Below are 21,449 nucleotides of genomic sequence, written 5' to 3'. Positions count from 1 at the left end.
AAGATTCATCTAACACAGTTGCTCTGGAGTTGCATTCCTTCTCACCTCTGGTTTTGACCTAAGTTTCTATATTTCCTCATTTGAGGGGGAAATTATTTAAATTAATCAAATTTGACACTTTATCTTTTCACTTACCATTTTTCTGACTCTCAACTTAATAAACTGTCAGGGGTGGGTATTAAATAAAAAAATTGTTGACACGGTCATTTAGAAAACAGTGTCCATTAATTAAAGTGTTGTAATTCTGTATAGTATTTTAACCTTTTATTTATACAGAAGGTTTTTGTATAGTTTGATGTGTATTGAGGGTTGGGTTTTTCTGCATTTTTTTTAATTTGTTGGTCATCTTCATTTGGTTTCATTTTCCTGAGCACTAGTGTCCAGTGAGCAGGTGTTTTTACTGAAATGCTATGTAAGTGACCGTATTGGACCCTTCTGTATTTCTCCTTCCAAGATGCATTAAAATGTATTTTATTTATACAGAATTTAAGAAGAAACCAACAACTGCGCTTTTGTTGCTTTATTACATCCTCTCTAATCAAGGCAATCTAAAAAATACCATGTTTCGTGTCATATTCTTTTCATTCTTGCTTTTCATTTTTCAATTTAATTTATTAGTGAATATATTTAAAAACTTGACCTAATAGGTATCCTAGGTCACCTACCATAAATTTTTCTCTCTACCAAAAATCAATATTTATTCCAACTCTTTGTTTCCTTTCTTTAATCAGTTCTTGACAAAAACAAACTCAGCTTCCATCACAAAATCTTGCAAGGGATTTTATCAATGTGCCAAATGATTAGTTTATTTTGTGTTTCTTCCATTTTCTGAGGAATCTAATAGATTGTGGGAGGCAGTGTTTTCCTGTGCAGTGATAGTTTGTATCCATCCTAACAGACTGTTCCAAACAGTAAAAACTTCCTATGTAAAATTACTATATATTGGATTAGGGCTCACTGACCTGCAACACCTAGGACTGCATCTATTAAAAAAAGCGAAGAGGCTTGTGTGTGTGCTTGGACACTGGGGTGTGCCCACATACATGCACATGCCCCCCTCCCTGCCCCAGCTGTCTGGAGGTGGAGCTCAGTATTGTTAACAGCGTGTGTTACATTAGGAGGATTGCCATCTAATTTTTTATTTTTATTTTGTTCCCCTGAAACATTTTGTGTTGGTGATTTGTTTCTGCTAAGCAGCTTATTGCAGCACCGCTGCTTTGCCAGTGTCTCATTTTTATTTTCTTTTGTGAGGGGTCATGCTCCCTATTGTTCTTGGTGAATAAGACTGAGGCAAAATTGTAATCTGGGACGGGCTTTCCTCCTCCTTAATTGGTCTTTATATTTCCTGGTGATCTTGCTTACCTACAGTTTGTTTCACAGTTTCAAATAAACTTAAAACTCTTTTATTCCTTACCTGTTTTTTTATTCTGTATCTGGCTTCTGACTCTCGAGATTCCACATTTGCCATCTTCCACTCTGTTCCTATATTCCCTTTTATATGCTTGTCTGTTCCTTTTTATTATCCAAGTGAAATTCTCAGTGAAAATAGCCTTTCTGGTGGCAGTTATTTCAGCTACCAGAGTGGGCAATATCCCACGTTTTGGGAGGACTTTCCTATGTTATTATGCAAAGTTATCCCAAGTTCCATGCCCAGTTCTTTGTGTTCCCAGATTCTCGCTTCCTTTAATCAGTCTTGCTCTGTGGTGCCTTCAGGGTTGGTGCAGGACTTCATTACTTAAAGTCTTTCTGTTATTACTTAGAAGAAAATCCTTCTAACAGTCTCCTAAACTCTTGGTAGCATTTTAGAGTATACCCAAGGACTGCCCATGTCTGTCTGGAAGTTATTTAAATGTTTTCAGCCTGTACGAAAATTTGCCATTAGGAAGAACTCATTGTATTGGAGCTTAGGTAGAAGTTGCAACCTGGGATAATACACTTGCATCTGAAATAAATATTTTAGGAATTGGTATGACTCCTGTTGATCCATTTAATACCAGTTTTTCCTTGGTACAAGTTTTAACATAAGATGCCAATTATGAAAGGTTGAAGTTGAGGGAGTTTTCCTGTAGCAAGATGTGTGGCATTTCCTTATTATTTACCACCATCAGGGTTCATGTCATCTTGTTTCTACTACATGCAGTTTGGTACCTTGTCTAAGTTATATCTGTAGACTCCACCAGGTATCAATGGAAAGCAGTAAGTATCTTCAAAGAGCAATATAACCCACTTATGATGCCATACATATGTACTTTAAACACCTGTTGATGGCACTTAACTAATTTATATGAAGCAGCTAAGCTTTGGGTGGCTAAAAGCGTGGCTGTATGTGCAGCACATAAAGAACTTGAATTTAGCCATGTGTTCTTGGAGCTTTGCTGTCCACCTGCCAAGTCCTCTGTGCTACTGTTACTCATTTGTTACCACTGTTGAACAAGATGGTGGCTGAGCGTCTTACCCTTTTTATGTAAGAGTTCAGTGCTGTGAAAGGCAATGGGGGTGTAGGGATCTTGCATGGTTCCACTAGACATTATTATTCAAAGAGAGCATTACTTTTATAGCACGTAGGCAAACCCAGCTGAACTTCGGTGGGAAAATGCAATCTGAAGCATCGAAGTTAATATAACTGTAATTTCAGAGAAATTGTGTTGGTGACCTATGCTGAGATTGTGCTACATTGCTGAAGAAGAGCAAGTAATAACTGTGCTTCTTTGAAATAATATACTTTTGTGGGAATTCCACCACTTTTCCGTTCTTGCCTAGGCTTGGAAATATAAGGAGCCAAAAGAGGATTGTTCCCGTGTGAGAGTAGGGAGGATTACAGTGCATCTGCTGCCTTAGAAAACAGTGCTTGAAATTCCAAATTTGCACAAATAAAAAGAACCTAGGATCTATATTGATTTTTTTTTTTTTTTTTTTTTTTTTTTAATTCCAGAATTACTAAGGAATTCCTTTTCATTCCCTTTAAGGTATCTTCCCTAAGGCATTTTTGATCATGTAGATTTCTGGTTTGACTTTGGGGAAGGTGAGGCAGATTTGGGTTTAGTGAGATTCTTCTTCCCTATACCTCTTAGACCTCTCCCCTTCCCTGAAAAAAAAAATGTGTCTTGCAGTGGAATTATTTCAGTATTATGGTCTGATTTTTAATTAAATACTCTCTTCATCTCTGTTTCCCAAATATCATCAATGCTTTCCCCTTCCCATTGTATCATTTCAGGTGTACATCAAAGTTATAGACACAAATAATCACAGGCCTCAGTTTTCTGCTTCAAAATATGAGGTTGTTATACCTGAAGACACCATACCGGAGACAGAAATTCTGCAAGTCAGTGCCACAGACAGAGATGAGAAGAACAAACTGATTTATACTATGCAGGGCAGCACTGATCCCATCAGTCTTAAAAAATTTCGTCTGGACCCTGGAACTGGCTCTCTCTATACTTCAGAAAAATTGGATCATGAGACCATGAACCAGCATATTCTCACAGTAATGGTAAATAAACGCAAAATTTCTTCTGTGGTCAATAACAAACAGATCTTTTGAAATGTCTTTTTTATTTGTCCCCTAAATTCAAACATTTATTTGTATGTTTAATTTGTATGCAGCCTTTGTGTCTGTGACTGGTACAGTTTGAACCGTGAAGTATTACTAATATTTGATGAACTACTGAAATAACAGTGTTAATTACTGTAATGTGCTAACTGTTTCAGGTTCGAGATCAAGATGTTCCTGTAAAGCGCAACTATGCTAGAATCATCATTAATGTTAGTGACACAAATGATCATGCTCCATGGTTCACCAGCTCTTCCTATGAAGGACGGGTGTATGAGTCAGCAGCTGTTGGATCAGCAGTACTCCAGGTTACAGCATTAGATAAGGACAAAGGAAAAAATGCAGAAATTGTGTACTCTATTGAATCAGGTAGATTGACTTTCTTACATCTTCAGTTTATTTTGAAACAATGCATGCTGATACTTTTTTACCACTGTAGACATGTAAAAAAATTGCTGTAAAAAAGGGGGCAGTACAGGTGTGCGTGTCATATTCTGTGAGATGTATTGAAGATATGACCTCAGCATTTAAAAAAACCCCAACAATGACAAATATTCACCTCCCTCCCTTAGCTATTTATATTAACATTTAGATACATTTAGAACATTTTAGTAGTAGTAGTAGAAGAAAAAGCTACATTTAAACCCTTGAGAGGGGTGTGGTCATTAGAAATTACAGAAGCATTAAATTCAGATTGAGAAAAACCCCCAACTTTTCTCTGATAATGTAAGTTATACTTTGTGGCATAGGCAAAGCAAGGATTTGATGAAAAGAGTAAGAGCCTGAGACAAGTGCTTTCATGTTTAACACAGTGTGAAAGAAAGGAGCTCAAAAATAACTTACAAATACCCATATACTTAACCACTAAATAGTCCCAGTTTTTAAGTTAAACTTTCTGATAGATGTAGCAAGAAAGGGTTGCTTTGCATGGTTCCCTCTGGCTGATTTTAGATAGTGGGACTGCTGTTCTAGCTCAATAAAATATGTAAGAAACTCTTCAGGAGCTGGTCAATTTGGCATTAAGGCTCCTTTCAGACTGCAGGCCAGAGAAGAACTCTGCTTATTTTTAATGTCAGAGTATCTTTCTGAACTTGCCTATAACAATGCAATTCAACTGATGGCAATTTTGAATAATAGAAAACAGGATGACATTGACTGAGTTCACTTACCAGATGGAAGTGAGTTTTGGTTCAGTCCATTAAATCTAGATACAAGCCTGCCATTACCAAGGTCCTGAACTATTTAGGCACTATGACTGGGAAGAAAAGTTATTTAAATTTTGTTACCTATGTGCAGTACTTTCAAGGTAGAAAGTAATTTAAAATATAAATCCCAGTAACAATCATAAGACACTGTATATTAAAGAGAACAGTTGGTAAAAAGTTATTCAGTTACCGTTGCATGCAAGGTGGTATGTGCAAATGCTTTTTTTTTATTTGACATAAGTTGCTTTGTGATTCATAGGAATTGTTTACTGTAAATATTTTCCATTCCTTCCCCCAAAGTGTTATTTTGATATGAAAACATACTTTAACACTGTATTAAAAGGAAGCTGTGATTATGATACTCTGAAGAAGAATGTATTTGTCTCATGAGTTGCTTAAAATATATGTTTGTTTTCTGTTATATGAAGAGATAAGACCTTGTTACTAAGGAGGACACTACTGCCCATGGAACTTTTCTCTTGCCTTTCCCATTTCAGTAGTGCTTGTTTTATGAATGGCAAGAAAAAAAAGTGTATGTGTGTTGTCTAGAATGAAGTTACACCCTGTTACCTTCCTTTCTTCTAGCTTTTTGTAGGAGTAAATGTAAGATTTTCTTAGGTTTGTTGTACAGGACTGTGATCTACTGGGAGGTTAAAGCTTTATAATTGATGTTGTAAGCATATGGAAGGAACATTCCTTAAATGTTTGTAATGGCTGCTTAGATTTGTAATGGGATATTCTAAGAATGCCACTGTGTTTAGAGCCTCCACTAAAAAAGCCAAACAAAAAACCACAAAAAAACCCCCTCTTGCCTACTTGTGTGCATACTTCAGAAGTACTTAATGAATTTTTTCCATGCTGAGAACATGGCTTTAGTAATTTAGTTTTTTAAGGAAGTAAAGTGTTAAATTTTACCATATTCAGTACATGAGCTGAATATTGTATGCCATGTAGTTCAGCTATATATTTGAAAATATAAAGAAAACAAGTGTTTATCAAATGGCAGCTGGTAATCCTCAGCAGGTAGTATTTTTTTTCCTAATACTCTCCCCGGGAATAACTTGCCTATGTATTAATAGGAAGTTAGGAGAGAGATAACTATTGATCCAATTCAGAAAGATTAATTTTGAAGCAGTGATTTAAACAATACTTGCATAAGCAATTAAGATTCACAAGTGTGAATTCATTAAAACACTTCTTTTTTTCTAAGCAGTCTGGTTATTTTAGATCACAAAATGTAACTTGTATTCCACTAATACTAAATTCTGAATATAATTTTCATTCAGCTTCAGCAGATATTTAAGTTGGCTTAAACATGAACTCAATGACAAAGATAATTTGAAGACAATACATAATTTATAATGTTGAAACTTGTAAAATACTTGCTATCTTTTTAAGTTTTTTTAATGGAAAATGAAACAAATTTTTTGCATTTATTTTCAAGGCTTGGATGGCTTTGCTAGCTATGTTTTATGCTGTGTTTCCACAAGTAAACTTAGAATTAGTGCTAACTCTTGATTACAGAAGGCTTTCCAGAGAGGCTAAGAAATGTTTGTTAAATAAAACTAAGAAACTTTAATATTCTCTGTATTCTCATTATGTGATCTCTTTTAGTATGTAGCTATGTAAGCAATCATCCTTTAAGTTCTGTATACCTCTTCCTTAATGACTTTTCTTGTTCTTCACAGGGAATATTGGAAATTCCTTCTTTATAGATCCCATTTTGGGTATAATTAAAATTGCAAAGGAATTAGATCGTAGTAACCAGGAAGAATACAACCTGATGGTAAAAGCTACAGATAAAGGAGATCCTCCAATGAATGAAGTGACCTCTGTGCATATATTTGTTACGGTTTCTGATAATGCCTCGCCAAAATTCACAGCCAAAGAATACTCTACAGAAATCAGTGAAAGTGCCAGCATTGGCAGTTTTGTTGGAATGGTTACAGCATACAGTCAGTCTTCTGTAGTTTATGAAATAAAAGATGGTAATATAGGTGATGCCTTCGCTATCAACCCAAACTCGGGTGTCATCGTTTCTCAGAAGATACTTGATTTTGAAACTTTGCCTTTTTACACTTTAACTGTGCAAGGAACAAACATGGCTGGCTTGTCCACTAATGCAACCGTTTTGGTACATCTTCGGGATGAGAATGACAATGCTCCAATTTTTATGCAGGTTGAATATACAGGACTCATCAGTGAATCAGCTTCAATTAACAGCGTGGTTCTGACTGACAAGAATATCCCATTAGTAATTCGAGCTACAGATGCCGATAAAGAGTCTAATGCTCTTCTTGTTTATCAAATTGTTGAACCATCTGTCCGCAAGTATTTTGCCATTGATTCTAGCACTGGTGCCATTCGGACAGTAATGAGTCTGGACTACGAGGAGACAAATATTTTCCACTTTTCAGTGCAAGTACATGATACAGGGATACCACGTTTATATGCAGAATATGCAGCTAATGTTACTATTTATGTAATTGACATCAATGATTGCCCTCCTGTGTTTTCAAGAGAGTTGTATGAGACAACCATTTTGGTTCCAACCTATAAAGGCGTGAAAGTCATCAGCGTAAATGCTACCGATGCTGATTCAGGCATTTTTTCGCAATTAATTTATTCCATTATTGAAGGCAACATTGGAGAAAAATTTTCAATAAACCCTAAGACTGGAGATATAACAGTACAAAATACAACTCAGTTAAGAAGCAGATATGAATTAACAGTGAGAGCATCTGATGGCAGATTTGCAAGCACTGCATCTGTAAAAATTAATGTGAAAGAAAGCAAAGCAAGCCAGCTGAAGTTCACACAGAGTTCTTACTCTGCAACAGTGCAGGAGAATTCCACAGAGGCAAAAACAATAGCTGTTGTTACTGCTGTAGGGAATCAAATAAATGAGCCTTTGTTTTACCATATTCTAAATCCAGACAGCAGATTTAAAGTAAGCCCAACTTCAGGAGTCCTTTCAACAACAGGAATACCATTTGATCGTGAACAGCAAGAATCTTTTGATGTGGTCATAGAAGTGACAGAGGAATATAAACCATCAGTTGTTGCACACATTGTAGTTAAAGTCACAGTGGAAGACGTAAATGATAATGCTCCATTTTTTGTCAATCTTCCATATTACGCTGTCGTTAAAGTAGACTCTGAAGTAGGCCATGTTATTCGACGTGTCACTGCAGTAGATAAAGATACAGGCAGAAATGGAGAGGTGCATTACTATCTCAAAGAACACCATGAACATTTCCAAATCGATCCCACTGGTGAAATCTCACTGAAGAAGAAGTTTGAACCAGACACGCTAAATAAGGAGTATCTGGTCACCGTGGTGGCAAAAGATGGAGGAGACCCTGCTTTTTCTGCTGAAGTTGTAGTCCCCATTACGGTTATGAGTAAAGCTATGCCAGTTTTTGAAAAGCCTTTCTACAGTGCAGAGATACCCGAAAACATTCAGCTCCATAGTCCTGTGGTACATGTACAAGCAAACAGCCCAGAAGGACTTAAGGTGTTTTACAGCATCACAGATGGAGACCCTTTCAATCAGTTCACTATCAACTTCAACACTGGAGTTGTAAATGTTGTTGCCCCTCTTGACTTTGAGTCCCACCCAGCCTACAAACTGAGTATTCGAGCAACAGACTCCTTAACTGGGGCTCATGCTGATGTGTTTGTAGACATAATAGTGGAAGACATCAATGATAATCCTCCTGTGTTTACAGAGCAGTCTTACACCGCAACCCTTTCTGAGGCGTCTGTCATTGGAACATCTGTTGTACATGTGAGCGCTACAGACGCCGATTCTGGAACAAACAGGGGGATTTCCTATCAGTTGATTGAGGATAATAGCGAAAGTCATGACTACTTCCACGTAGACAGCAGCACTGGACTCATTCTTACAGCAAGAACTTTGGACTATGAACAGATTAAACAACACAGGTTACTAATAAGGGCCATAGATGGTGGCATGCTGCCCTTGAGTAGTGATACTCTTGTAATTGTTGATGTAACTGATATCAATGATAACCCCCCTCTCTTTAACCAATTGCTTTATGAAGCTAAAATTAGTGAACTGGCTCCCCGAGGGCATTTTGTGACATGTGTGCAAGCCTCAGATGCAGATAGTTCAGATGTTGACAAGCTGGAGTACTCCATTCTGACAGGCAATGACCAAAAGAATTTTGTAATTAATAGTAAAACTGGCATTATCACCATCTCAAACCTACGCAGACAGTCCCTAAAGTCACATTATAATCTTAACGTGTCTGTTTCTGATGGGGTCTTCAGAAGCTCAGCCCAAGTCCATATAACTGTAACTAGTGCCAATATGCACAGTCCTGTTTTCAGCCAGAATGAATATGAGGTTGAACTAGCTGAAAATGCTCCGTTGAATACTCTGGTGACTGAAGTTAAAGCAACAGATGAAGATTCTGGTACTTATGGCCACATCACTTACCACATTGTGAATGACTTTGCCCAAGACAGATTTTATACAAATGAGAGAGGGCAGATATTCACCTCCAAAAAGCTTGACCGTGAAACACAAGCAGAAAAAGTAATTGCCATTAGTTTAATGGCCAAAGATTCAGGAGGAAAAGTTGCTTTCTGTACTGTTAATGTCATACTTACAGATGACAATGATAATGCTCCTCAATTCCGAGCAACAGAGTATGAAGTAAATATTGGATCTGATGTTCCACGGGGTACTTCTGTCATTAAAGTCTGGGCATCTGATGCTGATGAGGGTACAAATGCAGACATCACATACACTATTGAAGCAGAGTCTGAAAATGTTAAAGAGAATTTAGAAATTGATTCATTGTCTGGTATAATTACTACAAAAGAAAGCTTAATTGGTTTGGAAAATGAGTTTCTGACCTTCTTTGTTAGAGCAGTTGATGGTGGATCCCCCAAAAAAGAGTCAGTTGTTCCTGTCTATGCTAGAATACTCCCACCAGAATTGCCTCTTCCAAAATTTTCAGAGCCATTTTATTCTTACACAGTGTCTGAGGACATTCCAATTGGGACTGAGATAGATGTTATCAAAGCAGAGCATAATCAGACTTTAGTGTATAGTCTCATTAAAGGGAACACTCCTGAAAGCAATAGAGATGATTTTTTTGTGATTGACCGACAGACTGGAGAGTTGAAGCTCGAGAAGAATCTTGATCATGAAACAACTAAATGGTACCAGTTCTCAGTTCGAGCACAGTATGCAAATGAAGATTATAATGTTGTTTCCTCAGTAGAGGTAAGCATTCAGGTAAAAGATGCAAACGATAACAAACCAGTCTTGGAGTCCAATCCATATGAAGCATTCATTGTAGAAAACATGCCAGCTGGAACAAGAGTCATCCAGGTTAAAGGAACTGACTTAGATTCAGGACTCAATGGGCAGGTTACTTACAGCTTGGATCCTGCTCAAGAACTAGACATTATAGAGTCTTTTGCCATAAACATGGAAACTGGCTGGATTACCACTCTCAGAGAACTCGACCATGAGGAACGAGACAAATACAAAATCACGGTGGTTGCATCTGATCGGGGTGAAAAAATTCAGCTGTCTTCTATGGCTGTGGTTGAAGTTACTGTTACAGATGTGAATGACAATCCTCCACGCTTTACTGCAGAGATATATAAAGGAACAGTCAGTGAGGATGACCCTCCTGGTGGGGTAATTGCCATCTTGAGTACAACTGATGCTGATACAGAAGAAGCCAATAGACAAGTCTCTTATTACATTACAGGTAAATCTTTTTGAGTAATGTCAGAATAATCATTTAAGTGGTCCTGGAATTATGTGAGATATAACTAAACCTTCCAAATTATTGAAAAGTATTAGAAACCGTAGAGCTTCAAAGAAAGAATGTGTGTGTCTTAATGTGAATATTAAAAACTTCAGGGGGGAAGAAAAGAGGTTTAGAAAACAGGTCTTTGGCTTTCCGTTTCATGTTTGCCTTGCTTAAAATGCTTTCCTACATTTGTATCAAATACTATACCTACTTATGTATCAAATTTTATTTTAAAAATATATTTAGACTGAAATTAGTGATGTAGTTGAAGAACAAACAAAAGAAATTTCACAAAATAATAGACTATTAATTTCCAGTGGACTACTTTATTGTTTTTGTTATTTAGCATATATCTTGATATCATGTTATCTATAATGCTACATGAATTTCTACATTAATTTTTATAGATTTTATTTGCTGCAGTTAAATTTGTTGTATGAGTGTTTACTGACTATTTCTACCTGGAAAATGAAGCTATTTCCCTCTAAAGCCACAGAAGGGCTGCTTATTTGCGTTTACATTTTTTCTCTTTAGCTCTAACTTAATGTTGATAGAGTAATAGCGGCAATCTCTCTCTTTCTTTGTTTCTTTTCGTATTTCAGGAGGTGATCCCTTGGGACAGTTTGCTATTGAAAATATACAGAATGAATGGAAGGTCTATGTCAAAAAGCCTCTGGACAGGGAAGAAAAGGATAATTACCTTCTAAATATTACAGCTACTGATGGGACCTTTGCAACTAAAGCTGTGGTGGAGGTTAAAGTTCTTGATGCTAATGATAATAGCCCTGTTTGCGAAAAGGTAGGCACAATCTTGTATCTTCCATGTCCAGTTGCTTCCATGTATAAAATGTGAACTTTCTCTAAAATTGTTTCTCAGGAAACTGACAAAAAGGTAACAAATTATGTTGGCAACAGAAATTTGGACTATTAAGATAGAATGCTATCAAAGAATAGTTATTTCATGGACAGGTTTCTTAAATAAAAATCAGAAAACAATTCATTGATGTAATTTTAACACTCAATGGGTATTTGAGTATGAGAATTGTAGTAGATTTCTCCTGTGTTAATGCCTACTTTTCTAAAAGGAATTGTTTTAAGTTGCAGCCATCGTAGTTTATATGCTCTGTTTTCTGAAAGAAGCAAAGTCTTAAAGAAGGCCGCATACCATCACTCAGTTGATGTATTTGTGCATTTCCTGTGATGAAAGAGTTGAAAAGACTGGAATATTATCCTGCAGTTGCAGTCAACAGCACCAAAAACTTGTAATCCATAAATGTTTTTATTTTTACAAAGCAGTCTACTTTATCAAATTTGATAGTCTGCAAAACCATGAAAAATAAAGAATGGAAAAAAAGCCAGAAAGGTGGGCCCTGCAAGATGTACAGTTGCCTTATGAGAAAGCCCTGGCTCTTCATAGTCAAGGGAGGGGTTTGGTTGGGTTGGTTTCTTTTTTGCTTTAGCACATTTGGATTTTCATAGCTGTGTTGTTGAACACAGATTTGATGACACTGGGTGGAAGGGCAAACTCTTTTCTTGTTCTGGGAAGGATCAAGTATACAGTGGGGATTTGGTTCTTTTTCTTAGTCAATGTTTATGTTGATTACTTCTATATAAATTATTGTAGTTATATACGGACTGGTAACTCAATGTTTTTACCTTTTTTTTCTTTTAATATGGGTGTTACCAGGTTCAGTCCTTCTAATTTAATGCACATCCCTGACATGGATGAGCTGTAAGAGTGCTTAGTGCCTTTAAATTCTGGGTGTTTTTTATTTAGTTTCATGCCATTACAAAAAGGCAGGTACAAATTTCTTCTAGATTGAGTCAGACCTAGAAAAGATGATCTACAAAAAATGAAATTACCAAAAATTTCTAGCTCCTGTTTTGGAAGTGCATTTAATTATCATTTAATCAGTTACAAATGTTTAGAGTTCTTAGCTATGCAGTGATACTCAAGAGTCCCTATGGTTGCAGTATTAATTATCTTTCTGAATAATCTAATAAATGTGAGGTAATTAATTAGAAAATCATAAGTTCTTTTCATTAAGTTTCAGGTATTTTATCCTCTAGTTCACTTCCTATGTTACCAAACATTCAAACAGGATATTATCTCGTCCATTGTTCCTTCTTACTTTTCTCTTTCCAAGCTCTACTTACTTCCTATGTTTAGTCTTTCAGTGTAACTTTTAATCTTGTAGGCGTTGTATGCTGATTCTGTTCCTGAGGATGCCCTTCCTGGCAAACTGATACTGCAGGTATCTGCTACAGATGCAGATATTCGTTCTAATGCAGAAATTACTTACACACTGCATGGCACAGGAGCAGAAAAATTCAGACTCACTCCAGACTCAGGTAATAAGGCTTTATACACTATACAAAATTCCAATCATCACTTCATTTTATAAAACGTTTTGCTATTACATTAAGACATACATAAATGTCAGTGCTTTAAGCTTTCCATTAAGGGCTAGTTTATTCTATAGCTGTTTAAAATGTGAGTTTCTACTACACAAATACTAATAATATATTGAATAGAAGTCAGGGCAAAGGCAAGTATTTTAATATGAGGAACTAAAGAATAAATGGGGTAATTGCCCCAAAGCCAGAAACTTCTATGCTGAAGTGACTGGAGTAAAAGTATGCTATAAATCTTGTACTTTTTATATTCATTGTAGCAATAATGGTTTATAAACTGAAAATATCTTCATTCAGATTCTCTTTGCCATCATTTTGTTTGGCGTATTAAATGGGATGAGGTTAGATGGAGCAACAAATTTCATTTCCATAGCAAACAGCAAAAGTGCCTCCAGTTTTATTGGCAACGTTATATAAATGAGATTAACTTTTAACTTGCTTGACTTTGGTTTTCATGGCATTCGTGTCTTCTGGATTGTAATATAGGTTAAAGCTAATGCCAAAATCTTGTGGTCTGCAGGCTGCAGTAGAGAAGCAGTAGGAAAGGAGTAGTAAACAATATAGAAAAATTTAAGTAAGATAAATGCAAAGATATAGTGGAAATATGGAGAAGGAAATTAGAATACTTCAGCGGCAAAATAAATTAGAAGGATCTTACTTCATGGGGTGTTTTTGACTTTGAATGTCACCTGTGTGCGGTACTAGCATGTCATTACATAAATTCAGAATTGTTTGGGCTAGAATACTCATAAATAATATTTCAGAATACTTTTTTGAATTGGTTAAAAGGAGACAGTGGCTACGTATTGTGTCTGTCATAGCATTTTCTGTCATGTTGGAAAGACAGTATGCGTTAGATTTCTATAGGTTTGTCTGTAGCAGCAAGTTGATAGCGTGACTAGCTCTGTCTACTCATTGAATGTTAGAGGAGGAGAGTTAGCTCAATAGTTGTGGAAGGAACACAACTAAACAGCCCAGGAAAACCATACTGGATTTTACCTTGCATTTTGTTAAAGCTGGAGTTGTAGTATTTTCATTTTCTTTACACAAAAACACAGGGATTCATGCATGTATACACATTTTTTCTCTTTCTGCACCGTCAGGTACTCCTACTTTAGCTAATTTCTGTTTCAGAGGCATTTTAAAAAAAGGCAAGAGGATTTTGGTATTTAATCTTTTAAAGCTGAAAAGGCGGGCCACTGACATGCTTTGCCTGAAATGGAGCTCGTTAGTGCATTACAGCTGTTGACTTAGCCACTGATGAAATTACCGTCAAAAAGAAAACTGTTGTTTAGTTTTTCTGAGGACATATATTTTAGAGGAAAACACGTTAGGGATACTTGCAACTTGCATCAACTTACCTGTGTTATTCTGTTTGTAGGTGAACTGAAAACACTAATGCCACTTGATCGTGAGCAGCAAGCAGTTTATTATCTTCTAATGAAAGCCACAGATGGAGGAGGAAGATTCTGCCAAGCTAATATTATTCTGACTCTGGAAGATGTGAATGATAATGCCCCAGAGTTTACAGCTGATCCTTACTCTATTACAGTATTTGAAAACACAGAGCCTAAAACCCTTTTGACAAGAGTGCAGGCAACAGATGCAGATGCAGGTATGCATTCTTTGACTGAGACTTTTGTCGTGGTCTCAAAGTTACAGTAATGTTTATTTAATCTTATCCTGAGAGGTGTTAAGTCTTTCAGTGGAACTGACAGATGTTCAATACCTCTCAGGATTAGACTCCTGAAAGATATATTTAGGGCTACTAAATCATGTAACACCTGACTTTCACGTGTGAGTAGCTTGGAAAACCTCCCTTTTATGTCTCTGCAAAAAAGAAGAGAGGAGAAAGAGATAAAATACAGGATATTTTTAGCACAATAAGCTATTAATGTTATGGTGGGTTTGGTCCATCCTTTTACTCCTGGTGTAAGTAAAAGGAATATCAAGCCATGTCTGTTTTTGTAAATGTGCATTCATAGATTTTGAATGTGTGCTTCTCAGGCTAGCCATCAATGATCATACCATAAAGAGAACCCTGGTCAATTGTAGCTTTTTGTATATGCTACCTTATTAAGATTTTTGCTGCCTCTTTATCTTCACTGTTAGTTACAAGTATTTAAGTGAACATGAACTGAAAATTACACTAGAAAGAGTTTGTTCTTAGGCTTTGTTGTAAGGAATGCAACAGCATAAGGCCTTTTTTAGAGGTGTATGATTTCCATATATCATCAGTTTATTAACCAAGTAATTAATAGTTGCCTCACTCATGAAACAACCACTCTGCTTTGTGCTATGATAAAGCTAGGTTGCTGAATTGGAAGGTAACAGATGTTTTCACACTGCAGTGGTCTTTGAGGCTCAGGAGGAGCAATATGCTTGGCCCAAAACCCTATGGGTTTTTTGATTGTTTGTTTTATACAGAAATGTTGCCAGAAATTATGTTCCTCTTAATTTGGGACATGGTTCTTAAATAAACTTACTGGAATAGAGTCTAGTTATTTGATGCAGCCTAACTCTCCCATGTCATCCCGTGTTATTTATAAGCCTGCTAAGCAGATGCTGTTGTACTAAAGTTATAATTAGATTTATATTACTAATCGTTTCATATTAGCTAGGACTGTGACTGAAACAGAACCATGCTTCATGGTTTTCGTGTGGCAGAAAATCGGTACAATGAAGTGTTAGCTTAATTTTTTATGCCAGATTACATCTTTTTGGAAATCATTCTGCCCTTTGTAGGGCAGCCTTTATTGCTGAAATTTACTTCAACGTGAATGATAATATTTAGCGTGCATGCTTTATTTCTGTAGCTATCAGACCTGTTACTATGTTGGTGTATTTTAATGGCTGCTTCATAGTTTGCAATTGTTTTCAAAATGCAGGGGTGAACCATAAAATCCATTATTCACTGGTGAACTCTGCAGAGGGCCAGTTCTCTATTGATGAATTCTCTGGAATTATTCGGTTGGAGAAGCCTTTGGATCGGGAATTACAAGCTGTGTACACTTTGACATTGAAGGCTACAGATGAAGGTTTACCTAGACGACTGTCTTCAACAAGTAGTCTTATAGTTTCTGTTTTGGATATAAATGATAATCCACCTGTATTTGAGCATAGGGAGTATAGTGCAAGTGTATCAGAGGACATTTTGGTTGGAACTGAAGTTCTCCAGATCTATGCTGCAAGCAGGGACATCGAAGCCAATGCTGAAATCACATACTCAATAGTCAGTGGGAACGAACATGGAAAATTCAGCATCGATTCAACAACAGGTAACAGATTACAGCCGTGAATGTACTTTAGGCTAACCAAGCACAGTGCCATACTGCATTCTATAGTAATTCAACCGAACAGATTATTGTATGTCTATTCTACGTGCGTCATCCTGGCTGTAAAGCCAGCACTACTGTCTGTTCATCCATTTAGCCAGCATGCTTCCTAGAGGAGTGCAGTAGTTTGTAGAATAGGAACTTCATTTGTTGCTGCTATTTATTGTTATTTGGGTTAGATTCATTTAAACTGGCAAGAATAAGGGTTTCCTAGCCGGAATATTCTCCACCCTGGGGGCAGAGGAGGTGGAAAGACATAGTTCTGTAATGATAGAAGCATAACAGTCTTTCCACAGAAGCTATATAATCAGAATGAGTGGGCAGACTTGGGAAAAGAAAGATCAGAAATTAAATGGACTGGGAAAACTAGTCAATGGTCCACAAAGACAGTCATTCTAGAGGAGTTTGATACGGCATTAGAGAGAGTTTGGAATATTCCGTTCAGTCATATCCAGCATGACAGTGGAGATCTTAGGCTTGCATGTTAGTCAGATTTAGTCTCAGGAAGTGCTTGGGTTCTGTGGAGAATTGTTCCCTATTAATGACAATTCCGTGTTAAAAGTCAATGTACACCCCAATTCTAGTTTTGTGTTCTTATAACTTCTTTTTCTAGAGTTAATTTCTGGTAAAGCTGGGGGGTTTTTTTTAAATAAGATTTCTGCCCAAAAGCTAATAGTAGTTAGTTATACCAGTGTAATTGAAATTACAATTCTTCCAGCTGCTTTTTCCAGTGTGCACTCTGGTACTATGGTTTAGAAGTACTTTGCCAGTTTAGCTTCTTATTTGAAAGGAGGAAAAAGGTTCCAGGAAAACACTCTTCCAGCAGCAAATCAGTGTGTATGTTAGGGATGGCACTATTTTAACTACTCTGTTAAAAATTCACACTTTAACTCAGATTTTTCCTATGAATCAAAATTCATGATTAGACACTTCTGTTACTACCTCTGCATACTCCATGCCTGACCTTAATGTTGGTTGCAAGGAAAGTCAGATTAAAGGTCACTTCGTATTTTTGGTTAATTTTCATTGAAAATTAATAAAAGGACATTTTCTAAATGCATTTTTTATTTTTCTTCATTTTTTTCATTACAGAATGTGAGCCAGGTGGTTTTAAAGTGTGAGTCCTTGGTGGTAATGGCAGGATCTTCTCATCTTTTTACTTTTATGTGTAGCGCCTGATCATTTCTTTGTGCAGCTCCAGTTTTACAGTGAAAAATCAAGCCCTGAAGAAGCTGAATATTTGTCAGACTGAAATTAAAAGTTGCAATATATAATACTACAGTAACAGCAGAGTTCATGTGAGGTTTTTTGGTTTTTTTTCTTCCCTAGGAGCCATTTTTATCATTGAGAGCTTGGATTATGAAAGTTCTCATGAGTACTACTTGACAGTGGAAGCCACAGATGGAGGCACCCCTTCATTAAGTGATGTGGTAACCGTGAATATTAACGTAACAGATATCAATGACAATACTCCAGTGTTCAGCCAAGACACTTACACTGCAGTAATCAGTGAAGATGCTATGCTTGAACAATCAGTCATTACAGTACGTATTGTTGGTTTTTTTCCTTTTAAATAATCTGTCGTGACAATCATGCTTTTAGTCTGGAAGGAATAAATATTGCTTTGAAGATGGACATAAATGAATAGATAAGTTTGCCACTGAGTGAATTGAAAATTTATTTTGAAAAAGTTTCAGGACCAGGGACTTGAGACGCTATGGGAAAATAGGTGAAATATTGTGATATATTTGTGTTCTCCTCATGAGAACATGATTTCATTTTCAGAAGAAATCCAGGAAATTAAGTGATGTTGGTATGTTCTATTTGGATGACATTTCTCCTGAGAACTATGAAATGTGTTAGACCAAAACAGCTGTGCTCATCTTCAGGATGCGTTTATCTGAAAGATGAGAGAGTCTATTTTGACCTCTTTTAAAAGAGACTGTAATGTCCCTTAGGTTATGGCAGATGATGCTGATGGACCTTCAAACAACCACATTCACTACACAATTATAGATGGCAATCAGGGAAATCCTTTTACAATTGACTCTACCAGGGGTGAAATAAAAGTGACTAAACTTCTAGACAGAGAAAAGGTAAGTTTTTGATGCTTTTTGAGCAGTTGGGATTAATTCAGCTATACATAGTTGATGGCCACCATTTTTTGGATTTTATTTGTAAATTACCATTTCAAGTGTTCCAAAATTAATACAGCTGTAACAAAGTGAAAGCATCTATTTATGTCCATGCTTTTTGGGGTGGGGGGCATCTGGGGGGGGAAGAGAAAGGATTAAATATATGAAGGCAAGTTTTACTGGAGGGTGGCACTAAAAAATTTCTTCCTTAAAAGGAAAGCTGACTTTGCTACTCTTTGTTCCTTAGTGAATGTTTGAAAATTTTTTTATTATTTCTTAGATTTCAGGATATACCTTGACAGTTCAAGCTTCAGATAACGGAAACCCACCTAGACTTAACACAACCACAGTTAATATTGATGTTTCTGATGTAAATGATAATCCTCCAGTATTCTCAAAAGGAAACTATAGTGTTATCATCCAGGTAAATGCAGATCATGAAGTAGTCAAATCAGTAATATTTTTGGAGTGTTAATTTGTGACTTGAAAAATTCTGCAAGCTATGGTAAGCCTAATGCTTCAATTTTATTTTTCTGTATTTTTGATTATTTAAGGTTGTCAATGAGACTGCTTACCTGAATAAGTGTTAAGGATCACGAAATTCATATTGTGCAGTCTATCTAGAAACTTACATTGCAAACTGAGCGTGTTCTTTTTCTCATGTACTTCCTTTGTGTACATGTGTGTATATATATTATGTGTAGCATTTATGTTTATAATGTTCTTAGCATCATACAGATAGGTTGAAATACATAATAATTTTGCTATTTCTTTTTAATCTTAGAGTTACTGCTTAGAAAAAGATACTCTAGATACTTATTACTGTGAAGCAAGTGTTGTGCACTGTGGCACATAGTTCAAGACTTAATTCTTATGGGCCTTCTTTGAGATCAGAAGCAGTTAAAACAGGAGTAGTATTTCATGTTGCTACCTACCAATCCTTTGACTAATTTTGCACCTTATGATGGTGGTAGTGGGCCAGATTCTCAAATGGCTGGCATGTACTTGCCTGATTCAGAAACCTTTCTGCTAAAGCAAAGGTAGCAGAGGCAGAGTCTGTACTTCTTCCTGAATCCAATAGAGGATAAATGGAAGGGAACAATGGAGTTGCATTAAGACCTTTGTACTGGTAACATAAGTGAGCGCAGTCCCTTGGGTCCTTTTGCTGGTGCTGGTGCCTGGCCTTGTGCAATAGGTGACTGGGAATCAGGCAGTGTTATCTGGTGCACCGTGCCATCCTAACATACTGCCTCTGTTTGAGACCGTGTACGTGATTTGTAAAGGTAGCTTTCCGAAAGAGGACAAAGTGATTCATCACTACCCAGCGTATATAGAATAAGCAAGTAAGATGTCCTGGACCTTTTTTTTTTTTTTTTTTAAAGTAACAGATTTGTATGTTTGTGTCCTGTCAAAGGTATTTTGCTTTCCCCAATTACAATCTCTCTTGAAGCGAATATTAATTAACGTATCCCTTAGAACTGTAGACTATACAACCGATGTCTGTAATGTTTCCCTTACTCAATTAAAAAGGAAGACCTTGTGTTTTATAGTTCATTCATATCAGCCTGTCCCAGTATGAGGGTAGCAGAGAAGAAGCTGGAGGAGTTGCCCAGGAATGCTGGTGTGCATTTCCTGATATACTGGATATGGACATATTTGGATACAGTTGGAAATGCACTTAGCTATTATGAAAATCAAATTACTTTGGATGGCCAAATGTAAATATTTGTATTTTTAAATGATGATGATGATCCTTGTCTGTTTTACTGAAGGGGAAGAAAGCTTCAGTTGCAATATCTGATAATTAGCTTGACTTACTCTCTCAAGAACAAAGAGTATGCTTATTATTCGGAGGTTGTGCAACTGCAAAAGGATAGCATTTTTTTATTGTTGTACTTCTCAATAACGCTTCTACTCTTTTTTTCATTTAAAAAATTATACATATATATATATAAAAAAAAAAAATCTGGTCAATACGAATATTTTGGGAGAGGTGTTACAAGTGTTAGATAAGGTTGTGTGTGTGTATCACATACATGGTGAACCAAAGCTGTGAAGTGTCTGTGAAACCTCAGGCATCCACACAGTGCAAACTTGAAGGGATTTTATGATGCAAATTTTAAAACCTGGATTTCATATTTTAACTGGACTGTGGCTGTAGCAGCCACAAATGCAGTCAGAACACTAATTAGGGACACAAAGGGTCAGATGGAGGAATGTGTTTTTCTAGTCCTCCCAGCAAAAGCATGGGATTATTCTTAACAGGTGTTTTAGCTGACTTTAATTACCAAGTCATCAAATATTTTAATCTACCATAATCTTAATTCATACCAAAAGTGGAACATGTAAAGTTTCAAGGCTGAGCTACTTTTAAATATATGACAGAGTTAAAAAAACCAAAGTTTAAAAAGGTAGTCTTTCTCCTTTTACTGTTTTCATCATTATTTTCAGAGGGTAGTATTTTTCCTTAAGCAATATTGTCATTCTGATTGCTCTTATACTGATTAACGGGTTTGATGGTAATTTGATCATTATTTTTTTCTGTTGTGAAAAAGAAATCAATGTTAGGCTCTGTGCTCAATTGTAACAAAACCAATGTGGTTGTATTATGCGTTTATAGGAAAATAAGCCTATTGGATTTAGTGTGCTACAGCTAGTGGTGACAGACAAGGATTCTTCTCACAATGGCCCTCCTTTTCTCTTCACCATCCTGAGTGGAAATGAAGAGAGCACTTTTCAGATTAACCAGCAGGGAGTACTGACAACAACTGCCGCGCTGAATCGCAAAGTGAGGGATCACTATTTACTTCATGTTAAGGTAGGATGCACTGCCTCTAGCTGTTTCACTTTGTAAGTATTTAGTTAACTTTTCCCACTCATGCCCAATCCACCGCTTTTTCCTACCTACCCCTTGTCTTTCTGTTACAAGATCCTGACATGCCAAGTAGGCATTTGAGACATGTCCCTAGTGGTAACATCTTCAAAGACAAAGTCCATTGATTTAAATG

General features: G+C 36.5%; 1 protein-coding gene across 2 annotated transcripts in view; it reads left to right on the top strand.

Annotated features, from left to right (window-relative positions):
• Positions 1-21,449, top strand: part of FAT1 (FAT atypical cadherin 1) — a 102,137-nt gene that overhangs the window by 64,670 nt on the left and 16,018 nt on the right. For both annotated transcript variants that reach the window (XM_035897794.1, XM_009642424.2), the window contains 11 exons: positions 3,215-3,490; positions 3,709-3,919; positions 6,444-10,511; positions 11,159-11,355; positions 12,755-12,908; positions 14,353-14,586; positions 15,860-16,249; positions 17,636-17,850; positions 18,265-18,402; positions 18,722-18,865; positions 21,062-21,259. In XM_035897794.1, the coding sequence (XP_035753687.1) occupies positions 3,215-3,490; positions 3,709-3,919; positions 6,444-10,511; positions 11,159-11,355; positions 12,755-12,908; positions 14,353-14,586; positions 15,860-16,249; positions 17,636-17,850; positions 18,265-18,402; positions 18,722-18,865; positions 21,062-21,259 (6,225 nt within the window). The remainder of the gene's footprint in view (positions 1-3,214; positions 3,491-3,708; positions 3,920-6,443; positions 10,512-11,158; positions 11,356-12,754; positions 12,909-14,352; positions 14,587-15,859; positions 16,250-17,635; positions 17,851-18,264; positions 18,403-18,721; positions 18,866-21,061; positions 21,260-21,449) is intronic.

Source organism: Egretta garzetta, unplaced genomic scaffold, assembly GCF_000687185.1.
Source record: "Egretta garzetta isolate BGI_Z169 unplaced genomic scaffold, ASM68718v1 scaffold46, whole genome shotgun sequence".
In the NCBI taxonomy this organism is placed as follows: domain Eukaryota; kingdom Metazoa; phylum Chordata; class Aves; order Pelecaniformes; family Ardeidae; genus Egretta; species Egretta garzetta.
Note: the sequence above shows the minus strand (reverse complement) of the source record. Positions and strands in the feature narration are given on the sequence as shown.